This window comes from Nyctibius grandis, chromosome 6, assembly GCF_013368605.1.
Source record: "Nyctibius grandis isolate bNycGra1 chromosome 6, bNycGra1.pri, whole genome shotgun sequence".
In the NCBI taxonomy this organism is placed as follows: domain Eukaryota; kingdom Metazoa; phylum Chordata; class Aves; order Nyctibiiformes; family Nyctibiidae; genus Nyctibius; species Nyctibius grandis.
This window is the reverse complement of record NC_090663.1, coordinates 54,305,928-54,329,981: the sequence shown is the minus strand read 5'-3', so window position 1 is coordinate 54,329,981 and position 24,054 is coordinate 54,305,928. Positions and strand designations below refer to the sequence as shown.

Below are 24,054 nucleotides of genomic sequence, written 5' to 3'. Positions count from 1 at the left end.
AGATGGGTTAAAACAGTCATAAAATAGTGTTCAATGTTGGGGTCCATGCGAGGAACGGACTACAGCACACCAATATGATGCTCTAATAGTCACTTTATTGTAGTTAACACACTCTTTTATAACATACATACTTTTCTTATCTCTCCATCACACCTTAAGCTATTGGCTGCAAGCACTGTACACACTCCGTCCGCGCGCCACTTCTACTGTTCTGATTGGATACTTGCTATGAGCCTAATCAAGCCACATCCTTATGCTTTCTTGCTGACTCATGCTCTTACATAACAGTGTACTCGTATGTTCTCTCTATAGTTCTTCCATGATCCAGGCCCCAACAGTTCATCAAGAGTCCTGCATAATGTATTTAAATTAATTAGTGTGTGAGATTAGAAGGATTTTTAAAAATTTGTTCTACAAAGGTAGCCCCTATGTCCAGCTAAAACACTGAAGAATTCTTTGCACGTTTTCTCTAAACCCTATGAACACTTGCAGCCAGCTTGTGATATAATGGTTAAACCCTTTAAACCTCTACAATGCCTTGATGACCACCGGTTCCCTGATTAAAACTGTATCGATAAAGGCAGAAATTCTCTGTTGCCTTCCTCTATTTTCCTCTCAATTACTTATACAGCCTGGGTTTTATTGCTTCATCTCTGAAACAGCAAGGCATGTTCTGGAACCTTATTTGAAAGTACACACTCAGCAAAAGCAGTAAGATGGCAAGAAATCAGACCCATGAAACGCAATGCAACTTTGGGCACTAGGGGTGCAAAAGGATTCCAAATAAAAATGGTTTTGTTCAGCAAGCTAGAGAGAAGCACGGTACTTCTGTTCAGGAGATCCATTTGAGTTGTGCATGTGTTTCCAGCTGGAAACAGAGATAAAGTAGTTGATAATATTTTTTTTTTTATGAACTACAAACAATTCTCAGTCTTCATTATGTCTGGTAAAATGGACAGTAAACACCTCTTATGCTTAGGGGAGAAATCTGTCACTTGCTCAGATAGTGGCTTTTTTTCAAGGCAGGATATAATACACAGGTGCAATAAGTTTGCTAGCCAAGAAAAGAGCATGAAGTTTCCTAAGCAATAAACTCAATTACTGTCAACTGTGGTCACAGATGTTACAGCAATTTTTACACAAAGCACAAAAACCAACAAAGTGATTATACTGACGTTGCCTTTATTATTTTACTTTTTACTACCTGAACAGCAAGTAAATGACTAGACAGATGTATACAGATGAATGTGCACAAAGAGCTTTGCCAGTGAACTTCAGTGAAGGAAAGACAGTAAGATAAGATACCCAAGAATGAGGAAGTCCTGGCAGCTGAGAGGAAGAACCAAGATATGAATGCAGAGTAAAATAACTAACATGTAGAGGAACCATTGTAACTGATGATTTGGTCAGGTTACTTCATGATACTGAAAAATGTTCTGTGCTTTAAGAGACACAATGAGCTGTGAAGAAAATTTTAATGCCTGTGGAAAGAAACACAGTTACTCTACACCTTCTGTGAGGAATTAGATTTCTTCATCTCAGCAGCAAATCTTGATAACAGACCATCCTGCTGCGAGAGGTCTTCCACAGGATCTACACTGGCCTTTTCTTTCTGTGACAGTCAAGAAACTGCCAACCTCACTCTCTCCCATACCTACTCAGTTGGATCGTGGGTGTTGTATGGAGCTCAGCTCTGGTTTTCAGGCGTTCTTGTTATCAAGGGGGTGGAACGTGATAAAACAGGCAGCTTTAGGTTTCTCTCCCTTACTTGCTGGCTAGGACAACTAAGTACCTGGTAAGCAAAGTTGACCAGGGGCTGAGGAAGCATGCTTCTCCACAGAAAGACCTGACCCAAACTTGTGTTGTAGGTGACAGTTGGGTATATTCTTAAGCTTGAGCTGAGAATACACGAGTACATTCATGGATGTAACTCAATTTCTGTTGCTCATTTTGAAATAGAAAGGTCCTGTGAACATTAAAGATCTCTTGCACTTTTTATGAATTATAAATTTTAATTTTAACTCCCTGGCTGAAATCCAAAGTGTGTAATTACTTTGTATCAACATGTACTCCCTTTGCAGTTTCAATTATTTGAAGAATAACGTGTAAAATAAATGTAGGTACACAAGAGACTGAGTTAAGGTTATATATCCAGCTGTAAATGACATTTGTGACTTGGAAGTGATTAACACTCCATTGTTGAGTTAATTTTTAAAGGAGTGTACATTTTAATAATGAAGAGGAAAGTAGTCTATAAAAAGGCTTGATGTGGAGTAAAAGGAGGAAGAAAGAATAGCAAGAAGTAAGCAGAGTTTATTAAATTAAAGGGAGAACACTGAATTATTTTCTCTGAGTGAAAAGTAGGAAGAGTCTCCTGAGCACTGAAAACAATTTTAAAAATGCACAACAGCATATCAGTTACTCCAGTGAGTGTTGCCCTGTGTCAACAGATAACAGGTTTGTGGGACAAAAGTCTATTTACAGATGAAACCAAGAAATAAAGACTTTGTAAACTATTGAATTACTTGTTCACAGAAACAGACCTCACTCCTAAAAAACCCTGATACAAAGCTAGGCAGCCATTAGAATTTCTGGGATAACAAAAAAGTGCTTAATGGATATGAGCAAAGGACCTGGGCACCGTGGGAAGAAAATGGAAAAGTAAGGGAAGAAGGAAGAAGTCTGAATAGCATGAAGCAACTACAGACTTAGCTGTGCTTCGAAAGCGCGTTGCTTCAGGATGGCAGTGGTAGTGGGAAAGTTGTGTTTTGCTTCAGGTGAGCTTCTAAGAGTAATTTTTAGCAAGTCTGAATTGCCTATACTGCACATCTGTACTAAATTAGAGGACAGCATGGAAACTCCTTCCCGCTCCTGCTACTTTAGGATGCTCTTTGCCCACTTGGAGTATGACTGACTGACTGACTGATATTCCCTGGACAGAAACTGCAGTTGACCTTTGACATTACATATACAAGCCAATGGAAACACTAATCTTGTTCTGTCTCCCCTCCTCCCCTCATTCCTGCTGTTCACCTATGTACAAGCCAAGGATAACCTGTATTGGAGTGCCCATAATTAGAGTCAATGAAAGTAGTTGATAGCAGCATTTTCATTAGAGGAACTTGATTAGGAGATAGATTGAGAACATAAATCAAAAAAGGGACAGCAACTGGAGATTTCATCTAAGCAGGTATAATATAGAGCACAGCAGACAAAAACAATAAAGGCTTGGAACACATTTGCAGAAAAGCATGAGATAATGGGGTTTTTTTGTACTGCACATTTTAATTAGGACTTGGACCCTTAAAGATAGATAGGGAATGGAGAAGTAGGAGCACAGGATGCCGCCAAAAGACCTCTTGGAATAGCATGAAAATGACATCTAGAATGAGTGCAATATAAAAAAAGAATGAAGAGAAAGCAGAAAGGAAATGGGAAATATTCAAAGACAAATTAAATGTATGCCCAAGGGTCAAGAATGCCATCTAGCAATATGTAGAGAGGTGAAAGCAGGTCACTGAGCAAAAAATGGGATTAACTTGATCCAGGGTACAAGAGAGCCATCTAGCATGTGGCATGAGCAACTCAGGAGACAAAGGAGGACAGAAAATAAAAGAAATGGGACAACACTTGGTAAATTCGAGGGAGATACAAAAGCATTTATTGTTTCATTTAGTTTTATCTCAATGTCAGGAGCTCCAGTTCCCTCATTCTACTTTTAAACAATAGAAAAGTCCACTGGATTCTAAAGTGTATAATACGAACAGTTTGGGGAAAATTCCTGAAAAACGAGAAAAATATCGCACGTCAAGGAAATGAAAGCTTCAGTCCCCATCTGTTTGTCAAGCACCATTTGTAGTTGGGTAACAAACAGATCTTGCTGCAGGATTCACAAAGAATAGATGCATAATTCTGCTGGTTAGGGTCTGCCCAAGCTCCTGATCCCTGGCCATGTCTTTCTCATCTACTGAACATGAGTACAGATGTTTATCAAAGGTAGCCTAATATGATCAGAGGCAAATTATTCAGCAGCATGTTTGACATGTTATAAATACAACCACAGAATTCCTCATACATTTCTCCTGCGTATGTGAATTACGTATTAAAGAATATTTCTTAGACTTGGTAGCAAAGCAAATACTACGTCCTTTAGCAGCTGTCAGATAAACAAAAAAAAACAGAGATAAGAATATTTGCTCTAAGTAAATGAAAATGCCTTGATAGTAGCTTAAGTTACCATGCAGACAACGTAATACCCAAGAATGTAAATCTTCTGTCACTATAAAAGATAGCATAAGAAATGTCAAAATAAACAAATCCCTCTATTATGAAATGAAACTACAAAAGAATTCTCCCTATAAATGTTGAGCAATAGAACAGGAAAGTCTATGAATGTTTTTATCATTTATTTTTTTCTGGCACCTTTAACTGGGTGAGTGATTACATTAATTTATTTTTCTTACCTTTTAAAAAAGACTGGAAGTCTCTGCCCTTATCTTCATTGATTTTGCCTTCCAGAGAAGAAAGCATCTTGCTCACATCATTCATCGCAGCAGCAATGTTGTCAACCTTCTTCTGTAGAAAAGTCATTTTCATCTCCTGGCTGCTAATCTTCTCATTCATTTTTTGTGTAAGTGCTTGGTCAGAGAACAAATTGAGAAGAAAAAAAAAGTAGTGTTAAAACATTGTGAGGAGAAAAAAAAAAAGTGAGATTGACTTGAGAGACATTAGCTGGAAGTGGGGTAAAAAGTTTCTGAATTTTTAGTCTTGAGTGAATCATCTTGATTTTTGTCATGTATCATGTATTAGTGACATTCAGCAGCACAGCAGTAACTAATTACTGAAGCATCTGTATCCATTATTAAGTATGTATAATTCTACAAGAGTATTATGAATGGTTAGCATATTTTAATTAGCATAATGCCATTCTTCCTCTACCTAGCACCCTACAGGGTATTCAGTTAACTCTCATTTAGTCTATCATCTTTAACACAATCACAAAAGCATTGATTTTTACTTACCATTTATAACAAATTCATGAATTTGCAAGGCTTGTGTCTGGAGGAATACATCATCTTTTCAGTGTTGGGGTCAAAATAAAGACTTGTTCAACACAGCAGCAAGGCAGAAAAACAGCTAATAGATAAATGACTTTGGAATAATCATTAGTCTGTCATTAAGAAAAGATGCTCAACCTGTGAAGTCAAGTTTATTTTAAAACCTGCCCAAATTGTTCCTGACACTTGCAGTCTCTTCAGGTATAAAAAGGCCTAGCTGGATGCTTTTAAGATAGGTAGTGGTGAAGAAGGCCTTAGTCTTTCTTACAATTTAAGACCCCACATGACTTCAGCTAGCCATCTGAGTTTCACAGCTGACAGGAATGAGATTTAGTCTGGGATTTTCAGAAGGTCCTGATAAAATTAAATGCTCTAATTCCTGTAAGCAAAGCTACAAAATCTCTTCAGTTCCTTCAACAATTCAGCCTATATGGCCTACCTTAGACACATGATATACTACCCTACATGATCCAGGCCATACTATGACTTAATAAACTGCTATGCAAGAGATTCTTTAGCAGTACATACAAATATATATTACTGTAGATTTACAGTATTGCTACTGATCTTATATCACTTTTCATTTGTCTATTCCCATGGCAGTAAACAGTTATAATCAGAAACCATGTAGAAGCACAGGGGCCTAAAGACTATAAAAAAAAAAGTAAGTTATATGTAAAAGCGCATATTCTTCTGACTAGACTTTTATTCTTCAAAATTCTAGTATGTAAAAAATAAATGTATCATATCTAACTCAACAGCATTCGGTAAAATCCAGAATATTCAATAAAATGCACCCTGTCAGGGCAGATGAAGTGTGCCAACACCCATGAGAATGCTCTCCTGTAGAGGCATGTTGGTTGTAAAACTCGTAATTGGCAGAGCCTGGTGAATAAGGCTGGCTGTTTTAGGTTAGGATGTTAGCATCTCCAGCTGTTTACTTTGCCCATGCTGTCTACTTACACAAACACAAAATTGTGTTTATAACTCAGCCACCTAGTTTAGAGTCTGGCAATTCTCCCCAACAGCACTGTGAAGACCAGCCGTTGATGGATCATCTTTGTCTGAGTACTCTTCATCATAATACTCTGTGACAGACAGACAGGTCTGGATACTTCTGCTCCTGGTCAAATTGTTACTATGAGAAATTGATTTGAATTCATTACTGGCTCATGCACAGTCACCCAAACTGATAACTAACCTGCAGGGTGCAATGCTTTCTTCAGTTTGGTTTCTGTCAGTTCCTACTGAAGGGAGAAGACAAGCTGCATAGATGAACCTGAAAGTGAGGTTTGTAAGTGGCACAGCTGCATAGTGGGAGCTGGAAACAGAATCTGGCTTCTAGAGTCCTGGCAGCTGCTGGTGGAATGACAGACCAGGGCAGTCAGTCCTGGCCCCAGGCCATGTTTGCACGGTTGGCAGCCAGAACAGGTATCTCTTTCCTTCTAAACTATAACCCCATTTGATTAAAAAAAATAACTGAAAAGCAATTAATATGGAGCTCTGAGATTACAGTTTCAGAGTTATTTTTCAGAGCAGAATTCCTATTAAGAGAAGTGGCATGTTTTAATGCTCTATTGATCAAGCTCACTTTTTCATATGGGTCCTGTCTGCTTTACTAGACAACATCTTTCTCCCTCCAGCACTGGGAAACTTGGTTGTTCACACAATATCACCAAAGGATAACAGCCTTCTCCTTTCTAACTCCCATTTGAAAACACCTTTCCATATCTCCATGCCAGATTCACTCTTTCCCTCTCCTGCTTATGCTTACTAATTTTTCTATTTCTCTATTATGATTTAAAGTAAAACACATATATGGACATAAGCACATACATGTGTACTGTTTCCATAAAACCCTGTAGCAGTCTGGATGCTGACATCCTGTTCTCCCAGCATGCACGAATATCCCAGCAACAGAACAGTATATTGACAACTGCAACATACAGACCTGAGAACATAACTTGCCTTATTAGTTGATTCCATACAATTTTTTTGGATATAGGCCAACTGTGTTAGTGACAATAACACCATAGTGTGTAACAGCTGATGATTATACAAAAAGCCAGTGTAGATATCCGTAATCAAAACATCAACAGATTCAAAAGAAAAAGGAGGTAGTAAGAAAGTTCAAGGAACATTTCTCCTTTACACAATCTTCCAGTCTTGTCCATCTTCTGGCTCCTCACCATGTAAACTACAAGTTCATTTGACAGTATGTAGGGAATGCTGACAAATAGCTTGTCTATAATTTGCCACCAAAAATTTACCTGACAAATGCAGTCTCACTCACTGCTGGGGAGTATATCAAAAGCAGAGAATAATTTTTTCAAACAACTTCCTTATTCAAGCATGTTTCACCTATTTCTTTTGTTGTTATTTAAACACAATATGCTGATCGTTGGCAGCTCTTTCGAGTACCCAGACTTTCTAAATAATTCTGCTTTACCAACATCTCTATACCCTCAAGGCATATACACCTCACATGGCACAGACTGGAATATAGTACAGTCTATACTCTAATACCTCTAAATCATGGATACCTTTTCATGTTTTTTATAGTGAATACTTAGTATTTGAATTCATGGTTAATTCGAATGATCTGATAAACCATGACTGTTTCTGCTCCCAGTTTAGTGAGTATGCAAACACGCCTGGTATGAATAGAATTCCGTTCCCATGAACACTTATGCAGACAACTACGAAATTAATTTTCTGGAACATTAGTGCTTGTAAACTTTAAATCATACATATGGTAATGGAAAATAAATATAAAGGGATGTGAGGACACCCCACAATTCTACAGACTAAGAGATGGAGAAGCCTTTCATGCAGCAGTCACCTAAGGTATCTTCTCAAAGTAGATCACTATTTGAATAAAAGTATTATCGTTGCTAACCAGCTCTTACAATGCTGAGGTCTGTACATACCCTTGCAAGAAAACACTGACATCATGTTCCAAAACCTTACAGTCTAGATAGGCTGAAGTAAACACAGTAGTGAGCAAATGAATAGTGTCATAACAAACAGTCTCAAATATCTGTGGTATAAAGCTGTAAACTGTCCCTGTGTTGCTTAGCTATTTGATCATCCTAGATGGAGTAGCTTAAAAAACACCTAAGCTGCTCTTGCTAAAGTTTGAAGTGTCATTGTACCAATTTTGAATAAAGCACCAGTTTTTGTAAGAAAATATATGACAATAATCATGTATTTAGATAATACAATTAACATCACTACATTTTCTTTTATGACCAATGCTGGTCTATACTACTACTAGATTTGGGTTTGGGTTATTTTGGCTGTGTTGTTTGGGTTTGTTTTTTTTTTTTTTTCTGTTAATTCATCTATTTCATTCAGTAACATAATAGTTTAAATATTTCTATGCAGAATTACTTTCCTGGTTTTATGTTAGTCACAAGACACTATAAATGCTAAGCTACTGGTACCTTTAAATTCAGTTTCTTCTGCCTATCTTTATCAGAGAAGCGTACCACTGAACCATGACTGCTAGAAACTCTAACGATTCATCCAGGTCCCTTCAGCAGACAGGGATTTTTCTCAAATTGTTTTTGCAGTGATCTTAGTGAGTCACATGGTCACTGATCAGGCTAGAGGTGATAGTAATTATAACAGCTGACCTGGCCCACTAGAGTCCTGAGGAGTTCCTGGTGTCCTCTCACTGACAGTTCTGCTGCTTTCAGCCTGGTTGCTGTGTATAAGTGATTGTTGTTCTTGAGCTAAAAGAGGGAGAAAAAGGAAAGGATGTGAGTGAAACATGGAACATGACAATCAGGATTCCACAACAATTGCTTTCTCTCTCTATTCTAACCTTTACCAAAGCCTAATCATCAGCAGTGATTCTTGTTATCTGCTTAGTCCATCTATAACAGTGTGGGACCACGTTGATGAAGACAGTGAATGGCTTTATAAATGGCTTCCTGAGACTGGCAGGGGTTGGTGTTAACACTAAAATGTCAAAACTTGCCCTATAGTGAACAGAACTGTGAAATCTCCAGGGCTAAAAATTCTAGAGGAGTATTTTAGATCAATATAAAACAGCAGTACAAAGACAATACAGAGATTGTCAGATGTAAAATTAATTAGCTTTTTTATAGCTACAAAATTAGTCAGGTTTGTTGAAACTGATTTTTTTTTTTTGACAGATTATGCAAATCTTCAACCATGGAAATCTTACCACTAAAGGTAATGGTGATATTACATTGTTGCAGCACCTAAAATATAAAAAATGTTTCAAAACATAATCAAATTCCAAATTTCAACAAATATCATCTGAGATTTGCAACTGGTATATACATTAAAAAAACTTCATGAAGGTGATAAGTTTGTGTCCTGGTTTGGCCTAAACCAGGCCGATTTTCCTTTCAGTGATTTTTACTTTCAGCTAAGTCTCTTCTAAGTAACTGCACTTTCTGAAACTAACTGCATGTTTTGCAGACAGTGTCTGCTTCCAGGACTGATAACGCTCGAAGTTTGTAGTTATCGCTGAGGTACCGATAGGGATGTTGTGCAGAAAGGCTCTTGCTGTACTTAGTCTTAGAGAAACCAAGGTCACTGCTGAATTCCTCACTGCTTACGAGTGAAGAGCCGAAGGGGGGTCACAGCTGCAGGGGGGAGCAGACAGGGCAGGTGACCCAAAATTGACCAACGAGGGTATTCCATCCCATACACGTCATTCTCGGTATAAAGGGGGGGGATCACGAGGGTCTTGCCCTCTTTCTGCTATGGCCGGTGTCCAAGGAGGACTCCGTCTGTTTTCCTGCTGCCCCCGATCCTGATCCGTGCATCCCTGAATCCAGCTCTCGACCGTCGCTAGGCCCAGCCTGGGCCTTCCCGGAGCCTGCCCTGCAGTGCCAGTGGTGACGTGGCTGACTTCAGGGAAGCTCAATCTTGGTTTTGTATATATATTTGTATATATTTGATTATTTCTATTATTATTATTATACTCTTTTCCATTATTATAGTTTATTAAAACTGTTTTAACTTTCCAACCCGGAAGTCTCTCTCCCTTTTCCCTTTCCCTTTTCCTTTGGGGGGAGGGAGGGAGGGGAGGATAACAGAGAGCATCTGCCACAGGTTTAATAGCCGGCCCAGCTTTAAACCATGACAGTTTGTAAATATTTTCTCTGGTCATGGCAGATGAGATTTTCTGTACTTCTTTAACATCTCAGCCCACAGATCCCAAAGCAATTTGCAAAAACTAGACTTACATTATTATTATTTGAATATTACATCTGGGGAAACTGAGGTCCAGAAAAGTAAAGTGCTTTCACTCACAAAAAGTAGGGAACAACTGATAGGATAGCTGGGAACTGAACTGAGTTCCACCTTCCTGACTTACTTCTCTAGCCATTAGGCTTAAGAGTTTCATTCCCATTTCATTATTGTTTGGAAAAATGAAATATGTACAAAGTAAGTTGTAAATTTGCTAGTGTAAATTCATACCAATTTTTATATGCTTGCTCTGTTCACGAAGCATTTTGAAGTGGATGTGGTGCCAGCTGGAGCATGTCTAAGGAATGCCACTGATGTCATTTCCAGTCTTTAGTACAGTACAAGAAGAACAACTTGGGTATGGTGACATTATTTTCCAGTTCAAATATTAAAACCTAGTCTAGCCATAATGTGAATTTCCAAGGAAACAGAATAAAATGCTGAATCAAGAAATTCCCTATGTTTCATCAGCCTCTTGGCAATACATATGAGGATCAACAGATTACATTGAAGGATGATGTAAGGTGTTTGAGGAAGTAACAATTAGGATAGGAACTCAAAGGAAATTATCATATGGACTGAAAGTTTCATAGAATGTATTGAAATTGGCTGATAAGAAATACAAAATTCTCAAAGAGTTATAATTTCAATAGCTTCTGTTACCTTTCTGTGGCATGGTTATTGACAGGAGTTAAATACTTCCATTCAGCCCAATTCATTCCACAGGATTTATCAGGTGGTGATGTGATGATATAATCTATGACAAGGGAGTCAGTTACTTGCCTGTGATAAAGACCAGCTGATCGATGTCCTTTTATTCTTGCATTTACCGATCCTTCTGTTGTTCTAAATGTATACACTGCCACTGTTAGGGCTACAGACACCAGATTTTTTTATACTATCCATTTTATCTTTCATCCTCCCTATTAAATCAACTGCCCCACTCACAGCTTCACATTGTGGAATACCCAAACCCTTACAGTTTTATTCACTTTCAGAGTTTCAAGGATATATATATTTATCTGTGTGTGCTTGTTTTACTAATGTTTTAAACTGTTCAGATAACTTAATCCCTGTAAGACCCAAGACATAGATCTCACCCTGTTGGAGAAAACCAGCAGTGGAGCAAGCCAATAGTGCATTACACTGCTTCTAAAAGCAGCAAGGACTGTAGCCAGTGATGGGGACACACAAAAAACTCACCCAGAGACAATACCTCATATTGTACAGTTATTAAATTTCATCACTGTATAGGAAACTTCTCAGGCAGCATTAGAAATTCAGGGTTTTCATTTGAGAAACAAATTCAGAGGAGTCACTGGCAATATAGCTTCTCCTACATCATTCTTCCAGTGTGGCTCAGTCCTTTTCCAAAGGAACCACGCTGACACATCATATGGTGATTAAGTCTTATGTGCTTCTCGGTCCCACAGCTGAGATTCCCCATCCTAGATGCTGAACAGCAACAGATGTGATGGGAGCACCAGACTGAAACTCCAATAAATATACTCCTTAGGTTAGAAATAGTCATCAAATGACTCCCATTTGAGACCTTTTAAAAAATTGGATATGCTATGCTCAGTTTAAGCTAAAAAGATAAATATGTAATAAAAATTAGACTTCTAGACCCACCTTATAGGTGCCATTTACAATAAGAAAGCAACGCCAACAAAAAAAAGCAGCATTTCAAAATGCTGAGCAATGAAGAGCACTTCCAGTTCCTCAAGGAGCTTCAGCATCCCCAGCACTTCTGAATATCAGGTAATGCGCATAGGAGTCCAACATTAGGCTCCTATCATGGAATATGTTGGCCTAGATGTATAATTTATTGTCCCATGTATTTTTAAACACAGCATGCAAAATTATTTCAGGGAATATTAAAAATATGGAAAATTGGATCTTTTTCTCCTCAATATATTTTTGATGAAGCAGGAGTTGCTGAAGGGGAACCCCTGTGGGGAGTTTGGCAGTTTCCTCCCATTCCCTGTGTTTCAAGGTGAATTGCTACCTTTTGTGTCTGCAACTCACCCCAGGCAGAGGATAGTGCTCGCCCCTGTGCAGAACATTTTACAGCCATCTGCTGGAGAAATGACTTCGCTGCCACACAAGAGAATTCAGTGCTAACAATGGCAATGGCACTGTCAGCAACTCTGGGAACCAGCTGTTTGCTCTAAACCACAACCAGGGCAGATGGAAATGAAATCGTATACATTAAATCACCTCAGCCTCACCCCACAGCAAAGCTGAATTCGAACACAGCATGATCTACATTTGAAGATGAATCTTCCAGTTCTTGAAATCATTTGTGACAGATAATACAGTGTTCAGGAACCACATGTGCATGAGCAAACTGAGATTTCCTCCCCTCAGACATTACTACACACACATTGTTTTCTCCAGCTTAAGGATGAAAAGTTAAAATAAAACTGTGTTTAGTAAAAATGAAGTCATGAACTTTGCAACTCAGAACTTCCAAGCCCTTTCATTTTAATAGTTTTGCTCCCAGTTAAGCATTTGATATTCCCAAACGAAAATAATGATGTTTTATTTGTTGACTTGTCCATATTGTGCTATTTCATGAGACTTGTAAGAAATTATGTCTACATTTTTCCCTTATTAAAAAGTTTCTTGTAAAATTGCATTGTCTATGCTGAACTAGGATCCATGTCTTATCCAATTTGGTCATGTGTTACCACATAGAAGGTAAAGTTAGAAATAGTGATCTGAACACATTTCGGAGAGGCTCTCTGTCTCACTCACTACTATGTTACCTTGAGAATCATCTGTACCCAAGCAGTTACAATGAAGCTACCAAATATGGTTTACAGATGTCTAGTAATAAGTATCAGATGGTGACAAGTGTTTCCTCCTTCCTAGACTGTCAGACTGAAAGTTATGTATGACTTCAGTTGGTTTGAGAGAGAAGCTAAACCAGAAGGCGTTTTGAATTAGCATTTGGTACAAGCAACCCACACCACACTAACAGTGCCTTCCCAGGATGTAAAACATATTGTCAGAATAACCCAGTCCCCTTGGCACAGAAAGCCTTTAATAACAGTTCTGTTGTTGAGCAGATCTAGTGCAGAGAGGCCAAGCGGAGGGCTCAGTGACTCCAGAGAGCCCCAGTCAGAGCTTACATTGGCTCTCCCCCTGCCGTTGTAGAAACAGAGTGCCTGAAGACAAGGATATTGGGCTCCCAACTGTTCAAGTTCATTAGCTGATGTCCCTTCATGGGAATTGAATAATGCAGGCAGGGCTTGTGCTGGTGGTCTGCTCCTCAGGGGAGGCAGGATTCCAGAAGCGGGGAAGAAGAGCCTTTCTGACGTAACACCTTTCATCCCAATCTCTTTAAACACTTCTACACGCATTAATTAATTAATTAAATATCCCAGTGCCCCTGTGAGATAAGTGTCATCTCAATTTTCTAGATGGGTAGACTTGGGTATGCAGATTATAAGTGGCTTCCCCAAGTTATTCAGCAAGCCAGAAAAGGTTTGAAAATAGAACCCAGGAGATGTAATTTCAAATCTGCTCCTGTAACACTTGACAACGTTTTCCTTTGTTCTTATTTTTACACAGATGCCACTACAAATTGAGTTATACAGCCTTTTTCCTGGTCAAAGCTTCCCTGTGGTTTCGATGCCATTTCAATTTTATCAACTGTAGCCTCCCCCTTCAACAAGCATTTTTTTTAATCTATTTGTGCTTATGTTTGCATTTTTTTAAAAGTAAACCTTTAAAACCTCTGATCCATGCTCACTGGACAGCCTTGCTGACTGTCTCCCGCATTAATATCTGACTCCACGCTCAGCCGCACAGAAGAGAATTCTGTGCCTGCTGAGGTTCTGGCTCTTCAGCATTGAAATTTCCCTCCTGGATGTGAATAACAGTGATTTCTCTTCATTCCTCTACATTAATTTTTAATCACAGCCTCTACTTTACCACTGCTGATTGAATTCCCTATCACATCTAATGACCTTTCTTGTAATATTCATTCATTTAAAATATGTATGCTGATGCCATATCTTATTTTTCAAGGGCTGCTTGTTTAAGGGCAGCAGCAAAGAAATAGCTATTATACAGACGTTAAACCACAGTACGTTGCCATATGTTTGATAACCAGGGCAGATGTAAAACACTCTGTTCTGTCAAAAAAGGGCACAATTATACAGGGATCATGTGTAAAACCAAGTAAAAGTGAGTCACTGCTGAAATGAACAACAAAAGTCCTACTCAATTCAGAGGGAAACAAAGTTGATGATACATTATTTTATTATGTCTAAAATATATTCTTAGAGACTGAAACTGAAAGCCAAAAGAGTCACAGTGCTGTAGATGAATTTTACAGCAAGTATTCAATAGAGGATCTGGATTTAATATACCCAGCACTGCAATACTCAAGAACTAAAAGGTCAAAAGCAGAGATGCACTGAACACAAACTTTGTATTTTAGCAGAATGGAATAAGGCTGAAGATTTTATCAGTTTTATTTAGAGTGGAAGAGAGGAAAGGACATTCTGCTTAGCTACTCTGGAAATTCATGTGCAGGGAAGAGTCAACATCCCAAACACATTTTAGCTTACTGTGCATTTTTCCTGGTTTTAAATTAACAGGAAGGACTACATTGATTTTCAGCAGAGCCATTTGCTTGCAAATCAGATTTCATTGCTTTCTTTTGTTGAAGTGAACAGTTTCAAATCCTCACATCTCTGCTCACCTTTGGGGTGGCAGTTTTGCCCACTGTACCCAGGACAGCACTTCCACTCCAGCGATGTTACTATTTTTGTGTTTGATTCTGTAGGCTGGTGTGTTTGTCGCCTGGGACCGATGCAAAAACAAGAGCATTTTAAAGCTATTTTAGGTTGACCAAACAGGAGTTGTAGGATACCCGTATAACTACATTATGTTATCTTACATGTCAAATGTATCCTTTCCTTAACTGCTTGAAACTGAAAAGTGAAGCCCAACTAGGGTTTGGTGTTTCAATAGCAATCATGGTTTTAATATTGCAGCCTTCAGATCATCTGCATGGATTTTAAAGGAACCTGACTGATGTCTATTTAGTGCTGTCAGACTTCTTACCTGAATATCTTATTCAGGAGTCAAATACTGCTAACCTTTATGGAAGATACTACAATTAATATCTACTAAACTGGACAAAGTAAGCCAAAAATACAATTGTGAAATACTGTTTTCTTTGAAATCAGTGAAAAAAAGCATTCACAATGAATGTATACCACATCAGTTCACATTTAGTGCCCACTGGAAGCCTTCCATTCTGATTATTTTAAACAAGATTATTCAAACATTAATCCCATAAAGTGTGAAAATTTCCACTCTGGAAGTCGACGTAAGGAGGGTATGTCTATGGAATTGTGATGCCTCAGTTATTACTGTTACAGTATGTAACTGTAGAGGCAGCAGCATTTTTGTTTCTGTGTCCCAACACATTCTGTATATCCTGGCTACCCCATCACTTCTTTTAGCTTTCTTAAGTCAAGTCGGTTTAGAATGAACACGACGCAGCAGAGCATATAGAAGAAACTAACTACAGCAAGGCTAGCTGCCTCTTTTCATATGTTAAATATAAAGTTTGAATAAAAAGAATATTGCACAGTTCTGTTAGTTGCTGAACACTAACATGAAGAACACCTCAAATCTCAGAGAATAAAATGATAAAATGGATACAGAACTGTTTTGGACACACAATCCCTGTCCAAATCATTCCAAAAAGGGGGACAAGTTTGAAGTCTGTCAGACCAAAAAAATCCTCCCAATGAACTACAAAACACCACCTTGTTTTACACTGTAGTTAATCTTGTCACCCCTTCACAAGGGAGGTAATATTATCTATAATAAAATTTGTAGCAGCTGACAGGAGCTTTGTATGTGTCCTCAAACAGCTTTGCCTCTGAGAAATGGCTTTTTCAGCATTAAGAACTCAATAAAGATTAAGGTGAACTGAAATCAAGAGAGTTCTCAGTTATTTTGCTGCATGGATGGTCTTATTTTATGATAAAACTACCTTATTCTGCATTAGCATAATCCATTCCTGAAAGCACTCATAAAAATGAAGTGTCCATGAAAGGAGTTAATCAGGAATAGTTATTTCAAAAATAATTCTCCATGTAGACAACCCTCAGAAATGTATACAGTAGAGACTTATTTACAGGAGCAGCACAAGGAGCTAATTTTCCTACAAAAAAGAAATCAGAGTTACTGTGAATTTTCTAGATTGAATTAGGAAAAAAAAAAAAAAGGGCAACATTTCAACCACAGGGCCCATTCCACAGTTTTGCAATACAATCTACTATATTTCAGAGTCACCAAATCCCAACCATACTCTATTCCCAGTTTCACCTCAAAGCTTTGAGCATGTTCTGCCATACCACCTAGAGGACAATTCTCAAAACAGCCCGACCAAAGCTGTGCCAGAAATAAGCACCCAGCAGAAGGATAATAACAAAAATATTGATGCCTCTCAGGGGAAGCCTTTTGCTCCAACAAAGGACAAGCTTGGAAAACTGCACAGAAAGAATTTTCTTCCCCACATGTGCTTTAAAGCTTTGTACATGTGCACCTTTCCTTGCAGTACTCGGAAGAGGGGAGCAGGTAGTGGGTTTACTTGAAGACACTGAACTGATCAGAGGGTGCCAGAGTGAAGGCATGCCAAGTCATGAGCTGTTAGACTTGCTATAGGGACATGTTAAGATGAGACTTGGAAACATGCTGTTCTGCTCCCTCCTGTTTTCATTTTCATTTCTAAAGTCATGGTTGTATTAATTTTGCAACTGGTGATAATTAAAGTACTTGCAAGTACTCTTTCTTCCTATTTCTACACACCTCTGAGCACAGGATCCAATAGGCCAAGTGCAAGGCTTTGCTCTGCCTGATGAGAAGGTTTCCAGGTTATCCACTACCACTGTAGGTAAGAGTCTGGTATGAACATAAGCACACCAGTTCCTGTAAGAGACGGAAGGTAAATATAATTAAAAGTACAAATAATGTTTTTCACAATATGATGATATATGATACTTAAAGGGGAAAGTTTAAACCCATAATTAAGGGATACAACTAAGTTATGAAAATTAAGTTTGGTTTCTATCAGACTGCCAGTGTAGTCTTGGGCAATTACTTACTCTTTGTGCTTCAGCTACTCATTAACAACAAAGAAAACAGACAGTCATTTCTCCATCTTTACATATATTTATATTGCAAATCTAAATTTTTCTTTGTAAAAGTTTGTGGAGCACCAAGTACAAAGAAGCTCTTCCAGACTGCAGTAATAACAGGCCTTAAAATACACCTGTGTTTCAGATTATAGAAACTTTTTATCAAAGGATTGTTTAATAAGGTTTTTAACCATCCGTATCTTTCACTTTATGGATAAAGATTTCTACTCTTTCTCCCTTTCCTCAGCAATACTGTGAGTACGTATAGACTGTGTTTTGCAGAGCACTTTGAGGTCAAAGCCACACAGCAATAACGTGACATAGCTGCATGCTTGCCTGCGCCACTGGCTACCCACTCACAAAAAGAAGTCACACATGAAATGCTCAAACTGCTGATCGCTGCAGTACAGGACACAGAAGCTGGCAAGCGCAAGGCCAGGTTTGTTTTTTTTAAAAAGGATTCTAAGGAGGTTGCAAGAAACGAAAAACCGTTAAATCAGGTTTTGAAAACACGTGACTTGGTAAAAGCTACAGTAAAGAACAGAATTAAGTAGAAATTATAAACTGAATAATGGCTCAGGACAGATTTGTACAGCGAAATCACGGCTTAGAAATCTATTGGCATTCTTTGAATCAGAAGCAGGTAGATAAAGGGGTGATTTTCAGAGGCTTTTGGCAAGGTCACTCACCAAAAGCTATTAGAGGGGGGAAAAAAGGAATCTATCACATAGTAAGAGTATAATACCTTATTAATCTGTAACAGGATCTAAATCAAAGAGGTGAAAGACTAGTTAGCTTTCTCAAGAAACATTTTATCAGGAGAATTCCACATGATTCTGTAATAGACATCCATTAATGAGTGGGAAAGTAAGTGAATAGGGAGATTACAGAGTTATACAAAGCTAAACAAAACCACTTTGTGTAATAAACCTAAAGCTGATCTTGAAGAATTGCAGAAATCTCAAGATACTGAATTTCCAACTAATTAAGTGTCAGAAAAGGGTCCTGTAATGCAGAGTCAAGCACAATTAAGACACCCTTATACAGATAATATGACTACCTAAATTAACTATCATCAGGAAAGAGATCTTTGAGTCATTGTGATTAGCTCTTTGAATATGCCAATTTAGTATTTTGCATTAGCTAAACTTGTGGATCAAATACATTAAATTACTAGGGAAGGACTAGAGAACAGACGTCACCACTGTTTCACTACATCAACTCCTTCTTCCTGCACATGAGTTTATGGTTAGCCCACAATTTGAACACAGAATTCAGGTTAGTTCCTACATCCCAAAGAGAGGTGAAAAGAAAGATACAAATGGAAGATGAAGAGCGGGAGGGGTGGGAAGTCATGGCATTCATTATTCAGTTGGTAGTGTTATGACAAAGAGGCATCAAAACAAAACAAGTTTAAACTTAATAAAAAAAAAAGCGGGGGGCCAGGGTGGTGTTTGCACAAACATAGACTGTGCCAGGTTTGGGAAGGGAAAATGGGTTTTAAAAAGCAGTTAAATGATTTCATGAAAGAACATGCCATTAGGGTGTTGTTCGTTTGTTTTGGTTTTTTTTTTTTAAACATAAAGTTGTAGCTATAGCCTCTGTCTCAGGAAGTCCCCCAGCTGCAGATTGGAAGGCATCCTGAAGAAAGTAGTATTGCATTTCTGCTGGTGGAACAAATGTCTGTTTGGTCTTGTAGTGATCTTTCCTGCCCCTGCCCCCACCTTCTCTAACTTAGTACAGCCTTTCTCAGGGTCCCTTATTCCCCTGTCCATGCTGAAACATATTTCATTTTTGACTTGGAAAGTTAGTGACAAGACATTGTTTCAGTTGTAGGGCTGGTGAACTTGCAAGTACTTCCATACCAGTATTTGTGTATGAGAACTTGTCTTCCTGGGTCATGTTTTCCTGCTAACATTTACTTCCAGTTGTAGCAGTTCTGTTAGTGTTTCATAATCCAGTAAGGAAATATATATTTACCCCTGAAATCAGTGTCTTGCTATGGGCTCCTTACAGTGGAAATCAAAATACAATTAAGACTAGATTAGTTCCACTTACTTAAGTGGCATTAGTACAGATTTACACTGCTTCAAACAAGAACAATGGCACAAAACACAAAACAGTATCAGCGTCTATCCTTAAGTAATTGCTTTTGTCTACTGAGATCCTACCAGTGCACTCTCATTAAATTCAGTAGTGCTTTATTTGGAAAATTATTCCTGAGAAAACAGCAGGATAAGCTAGGAAGTAAGATGCTAAGGAAGTCCAACAGACAGAATCTCTCAGTATTTCTGCTGCCAGTGTCATATTGTGGTGCTCACTCACACAACACATACTGTTTAATTGATAAATAATGTATTTCATATAAAATGGGTTTTTATTGTGTCTCTTTGATCTGATTTTGCTCACTTATTCTCCACTTCCTTGAGAGTTTTCATTAGGACAATTTTCTTTTTAATTGGGTGTAAAAACGCTGTGCCTTTGTTTGATGCTTCCTTTATGTTCTGTCTCCTCTAGCTATATGCTTTTATCTGTGTGTATAAATTAGAGAACCCATGAATAAATATTTGCTAAAAATTAAATGCAGCTCTCAAGCATAAGCTTAAAGATTAGGTACTCTTCTCACTACCTCTGTGGAAGCCAGGAGCAACTCTATGCAAGTTTGAAACACATAAAATTGGCAGAATCAAAAGGAGACTTGTTTTACAGAGGGATCATGAAGTTACTTACACTACCTCTGTGGTTAGGGCATATGGGTCCTTTACAATCCACACAGAGACTAGCAGTAGTAACTAAATAATAATGATATTTGCAGTTAAACTTTGCCAACAGTTAGCCAGAGAGAGCGAGCTTGTAGCTCTATCCCTTCCAGCACACCCCAGCAGCAGCAAGGAAGGACAGGCACCCCATCTTACCAAGCATTCAGTACATGGCAAGGCACTGTGCTCCCTTATAAGCACAACCAGGAGGACAGCTCTTCCATGGAGCTTCCTTGCTGAGCATTGGGGAGCAGCAAGAGCAAGGCTTCTCACTAACAGAAGGTGAGGGGGGTGATGACAGAAATTAGGCACTGACCTCACCAGCAGCATGAAGTACCATAGCACTAGAGATAGACAAGCAGCAGCAGGGTAACAGGAACAGGTCAATTTGCAGCCCAGTAAGTACCAGGCAGAGGCTAGGTAACAAGTCAGGTCCAAGAAAACAAGCACCTTTATAAGTAGAACAGGCTCAAGCCTGAGCTTAAATGGAGCCCCTGGCCCATGAGTGTGGGTGTAGGTTTCAGGTGAGGTTGCTCAGGGTTATCAAAGCTTGTTAGCTTTCCCACAGCCCTGCCACAGAGCTCCTTTCTCACTACAGGCACGAGGTCTCTTCCATGTGTGGGCTCCTCTAGTGAGGATTCTACACATTCATACCCAAGAGTAAAAACCATACTTTTTCTCTAAAGTGCAGCAGAGAGATTAAAAAAAAGAAAAATCTCTCAGCATATGAATGGGACACTAAACATTTCTTAACAGATGCAAAAAGTGATACTGGGCCAGGCTGACAGTGGTCTATTCAGGAGGAGCTCTGACTAAGCATGGTGGTTTGCTTATGATTTAAACTTGGTATAAAGAATGTAAACATCTAAATTCCTGAATAACTGTCAGTAATTAACTGATAGCATATAAAGACAGATCAGAAGACATCTGAAGTGATAACACCACCTCAAGCAGTTATGCAGTACCACACCTCTTACTTTGCACATTAGCTGTCTGGAAAGTGAGGCACGAAGAGCTAACACCTTCGGCAGCTGGGTGTTAAGCTTACCACCTCTGCAAATCAAGAACCCAAATATAGGAGCCAGACTTTAAAATCTCGGCTACAATGAGCCAGCGGTGAGGTCAGGACTTGAGCTCATGGCTCCCTAGCCTGTGCTCTACCCTTGCATGCAGACCTGACCGCTCACCAGAGAAAGGGATTAAGCCGAAGACATACAGCAGTGTTGTCAGTGCTGACATTTTCTGCAGTGCATACGGTTGGGGTAAAATTTTTGGTAATTGGATTCCATTTTACATCTGAGCAAATGTGATCAATGAAAAGATAAAACAATGAAAATAGGCATAAAAAAAAACATTGTAAAACACATGAAAGCCCTGGAATACAGACTACAGTTAAAAAAAAAATCTACTTTTTAAAATTCATAATGTAAATCCACTAATTATCATTATTACTGAGGGTGGCTAGCTTCAAGGTAACAGCTATTGGAACTTGCCCATTTGGAGATGCCCTCCAAAGGAAAAAGTGGTACAATACATCCCAAATGTATCAGTTTAGGACTGTGCTTGGTTTTCAAAGATAGTCTGAACTCAGTCTCTGGTCTCTACCATAAATTTAACTCAACTTTAGCAGATTGTTTCTATTTAAAATACTTAACTCATTCTTAAGCTACATGAATGCAGTGTCTGAAGCTGTGGTTCTCACATGGCCCAGCAATCTTTGATCAGGCTAAACTGGAGGAAATATTCACAGCAAAAGAGCCCCTGGTGTGACTCATAATTAGGTTTACGCTACCAATAAAATAAGCTCATTAAGAGATGTTAAGAATGTAAATACAATTTTGAAATCAAATTGTCTGAAAAAATGTAGATTTGGAAATAGAAGATGAAGCGTGGCGGAAGAACTATGACAGCCTGTGTTAATGCAAAGGCAGAACAGAAGACAACTGATTTGCATAACAGGACTTTAAACCTGAAAATCCTCTTTACCCTCCATGGAATAATATATTCCAGATCAACAACACAGGCTTCTAACATGCAGGTTTTGTTGAGAGCTGCAGGATCCTGGCGTTTCTTTTGCATTGAGCCTGATTTCAATCAGGAAAGCTGTATTTAAAAACAAAACAAAATCCTTGCAACATACAATACAAATCCAGCCTGTAGAGCGGTGCAAGTCCCTGACTGGCACAGAGCCCATGTGAGAGATTTCATCCTCCTCTTGCATCTGTTGACCAGGAAACCCCACTGGTAGCAAGGTGTGGGAGAGTACCTCTGAGTCCTCAGGCCTTTGAAATAGTCTCTTTGCTTGTGATATTTGCAGCAGTATTTCCAGCTCGAATCAAAATACTGCTACTCCAACTCTTCATTGAGTGCAGTTTGACCCTATCTGAGAAGTAGGCCGTAGTACAAAGAGCAGCATTTGTTTCTGTTGCAACCAATAAGCATGTCTACACTATAGCCTTGGCAGGCTGGGTTTTATGGCCGTTGGTCCTCTGGGTTTTATGGCCCTTGCAAATTCAAAGTTCTGTGTAGCTGATGGGCCATGGAGCCTGCCCACACGGCTGGAGCAAAGCACCTACACTGGCAGGGTTTTAGTGGGACATAGACAGTGCCTTTAATCTTGACTTTAGCTTTCGGGATCCTACATGTCCTGTAGAGCTTATTCAGATCTTACATTAATACCCTCTCAGAAGCGTTTTCTTCTCTTCTGCTTATACCAGTCCTGTTTCTTTTTCCACACAGAAAACATTCCCGTGAAGCCTTTCTTCATTTCCACAATTGGCCTGAAAATAGAAAGGATGCAGCCTGGAGAAAACTGTGAAACAGAAGTCGTTTCAGGGCAAGGACTGCCCGCAGTGTGTCCATGGCAAGAAGCCCAGTGCCCTGTCTACATGACTATGTGCCAATAATACATGTGTTTCCCTCAGCTGGAAAAAAAGCTTATTTCTGAGAGTATAAGACAAATCACTATAGCATTTCCCTGTGTTCAGCTGACTCTTCCTCAGTAATTTACATCAGCCTCATGATATGAAGGCATATATATGCTGTGAATTACTGGGCAACACCTTGCAACTTCAAAGGGATGTGATGCCCAGCTAAAAGCAACCTCCCTGTCTGCATAATGAAACCACGTGGCTGATGGAAACCTGCCCTGAGACAATAGTAGGTAATGTCTCAGCAGTAGTTCACAGAATCACAGAATCAACCAGGCTGGAAGAGACCTCAGGGATCATCGAGTCCAACCGTTGCCCTGACACCACCCTGTCAACTAGACCATGGCACTAAGTGCCATGTCCAGTCTTTTCTTAAACACATCCAGAGATGGTGACTCCACCACCTCCCTGGGCAGCCCATTCCAATGTCTAATAACCCTTTCTGTAAAGAAATTCTTCCTTATGTCCAACCTGAACCTCCCCTGTCGAAGCTTGAGGCTGTGTCCTCTTGTCCTATCGCTAGTTGCCTGGGAGAAGAGGCCGACTCCCACTTCACTACAACCTCCCTTCAGGTAGTTGTAGACTGCAATAAGGTCACCTCGGAGCCTCCTCTTCTCCAGGCTAAACAACCCCAGCTCCCTCAGCCGTTCCTCGTAGGTCAGACCCTCCAGACCCTTCACCAGCTTGGTCGCCCTCCTCTGGACTCGCTCCAACACCTCAACATCTTTCTTGAAGTGTGGGGCCCAGAACTGAACACAGTACTCAAGATGCGGCCTCACCAGTGCCGAGTACAGAGGGACGATCACTTCCCTAGACCGGCTGGCTACACTATTCCTAATAGAGGCCAGGATGCCATTGGCCTTCTGGGCCACCTGGGCACACTGCTGGCTCATGTTTAGCCGGC

The 24,054-nt window shown here is 39.3% G+C and overlaps 1 protein-coding gene across 1 annotated transcript in view; it reads right to left on the bottom strand.

Annotated features, from left to right (window-relative positions):
• MMRN1 (multimerin 1) overlaps positions 1 to 24,054 on the bottom strand; it is a 49,455-nt gene that overhangs the window by 11,962 nt on the left and 13,439 nt on the right. The window contains exons 2-5 of the mRNA XM_068403669.1: positions 17,133 to 17,252; positions 15,007 to 15,107; positions 8,696 to 8,794; positions 4,464 to 4,637 (exon numbers count right to left, since the gene is read on the bottom strand). Coding sequence (XP_068259770.1) covers positions 4,464 to 4,637; positions 8,696 to 8,794; positions 15,007 to 15,107; positions 17,133 to 17,252 — 494 coding nt within the window. The remainder of the gene's footprint in view (positions 1 to 4,463; positions 4,638 to 8,695; positions 8,795 to 15,006; positions 15,108 to 17,132; positions 17,253 to 24,054) is intronic.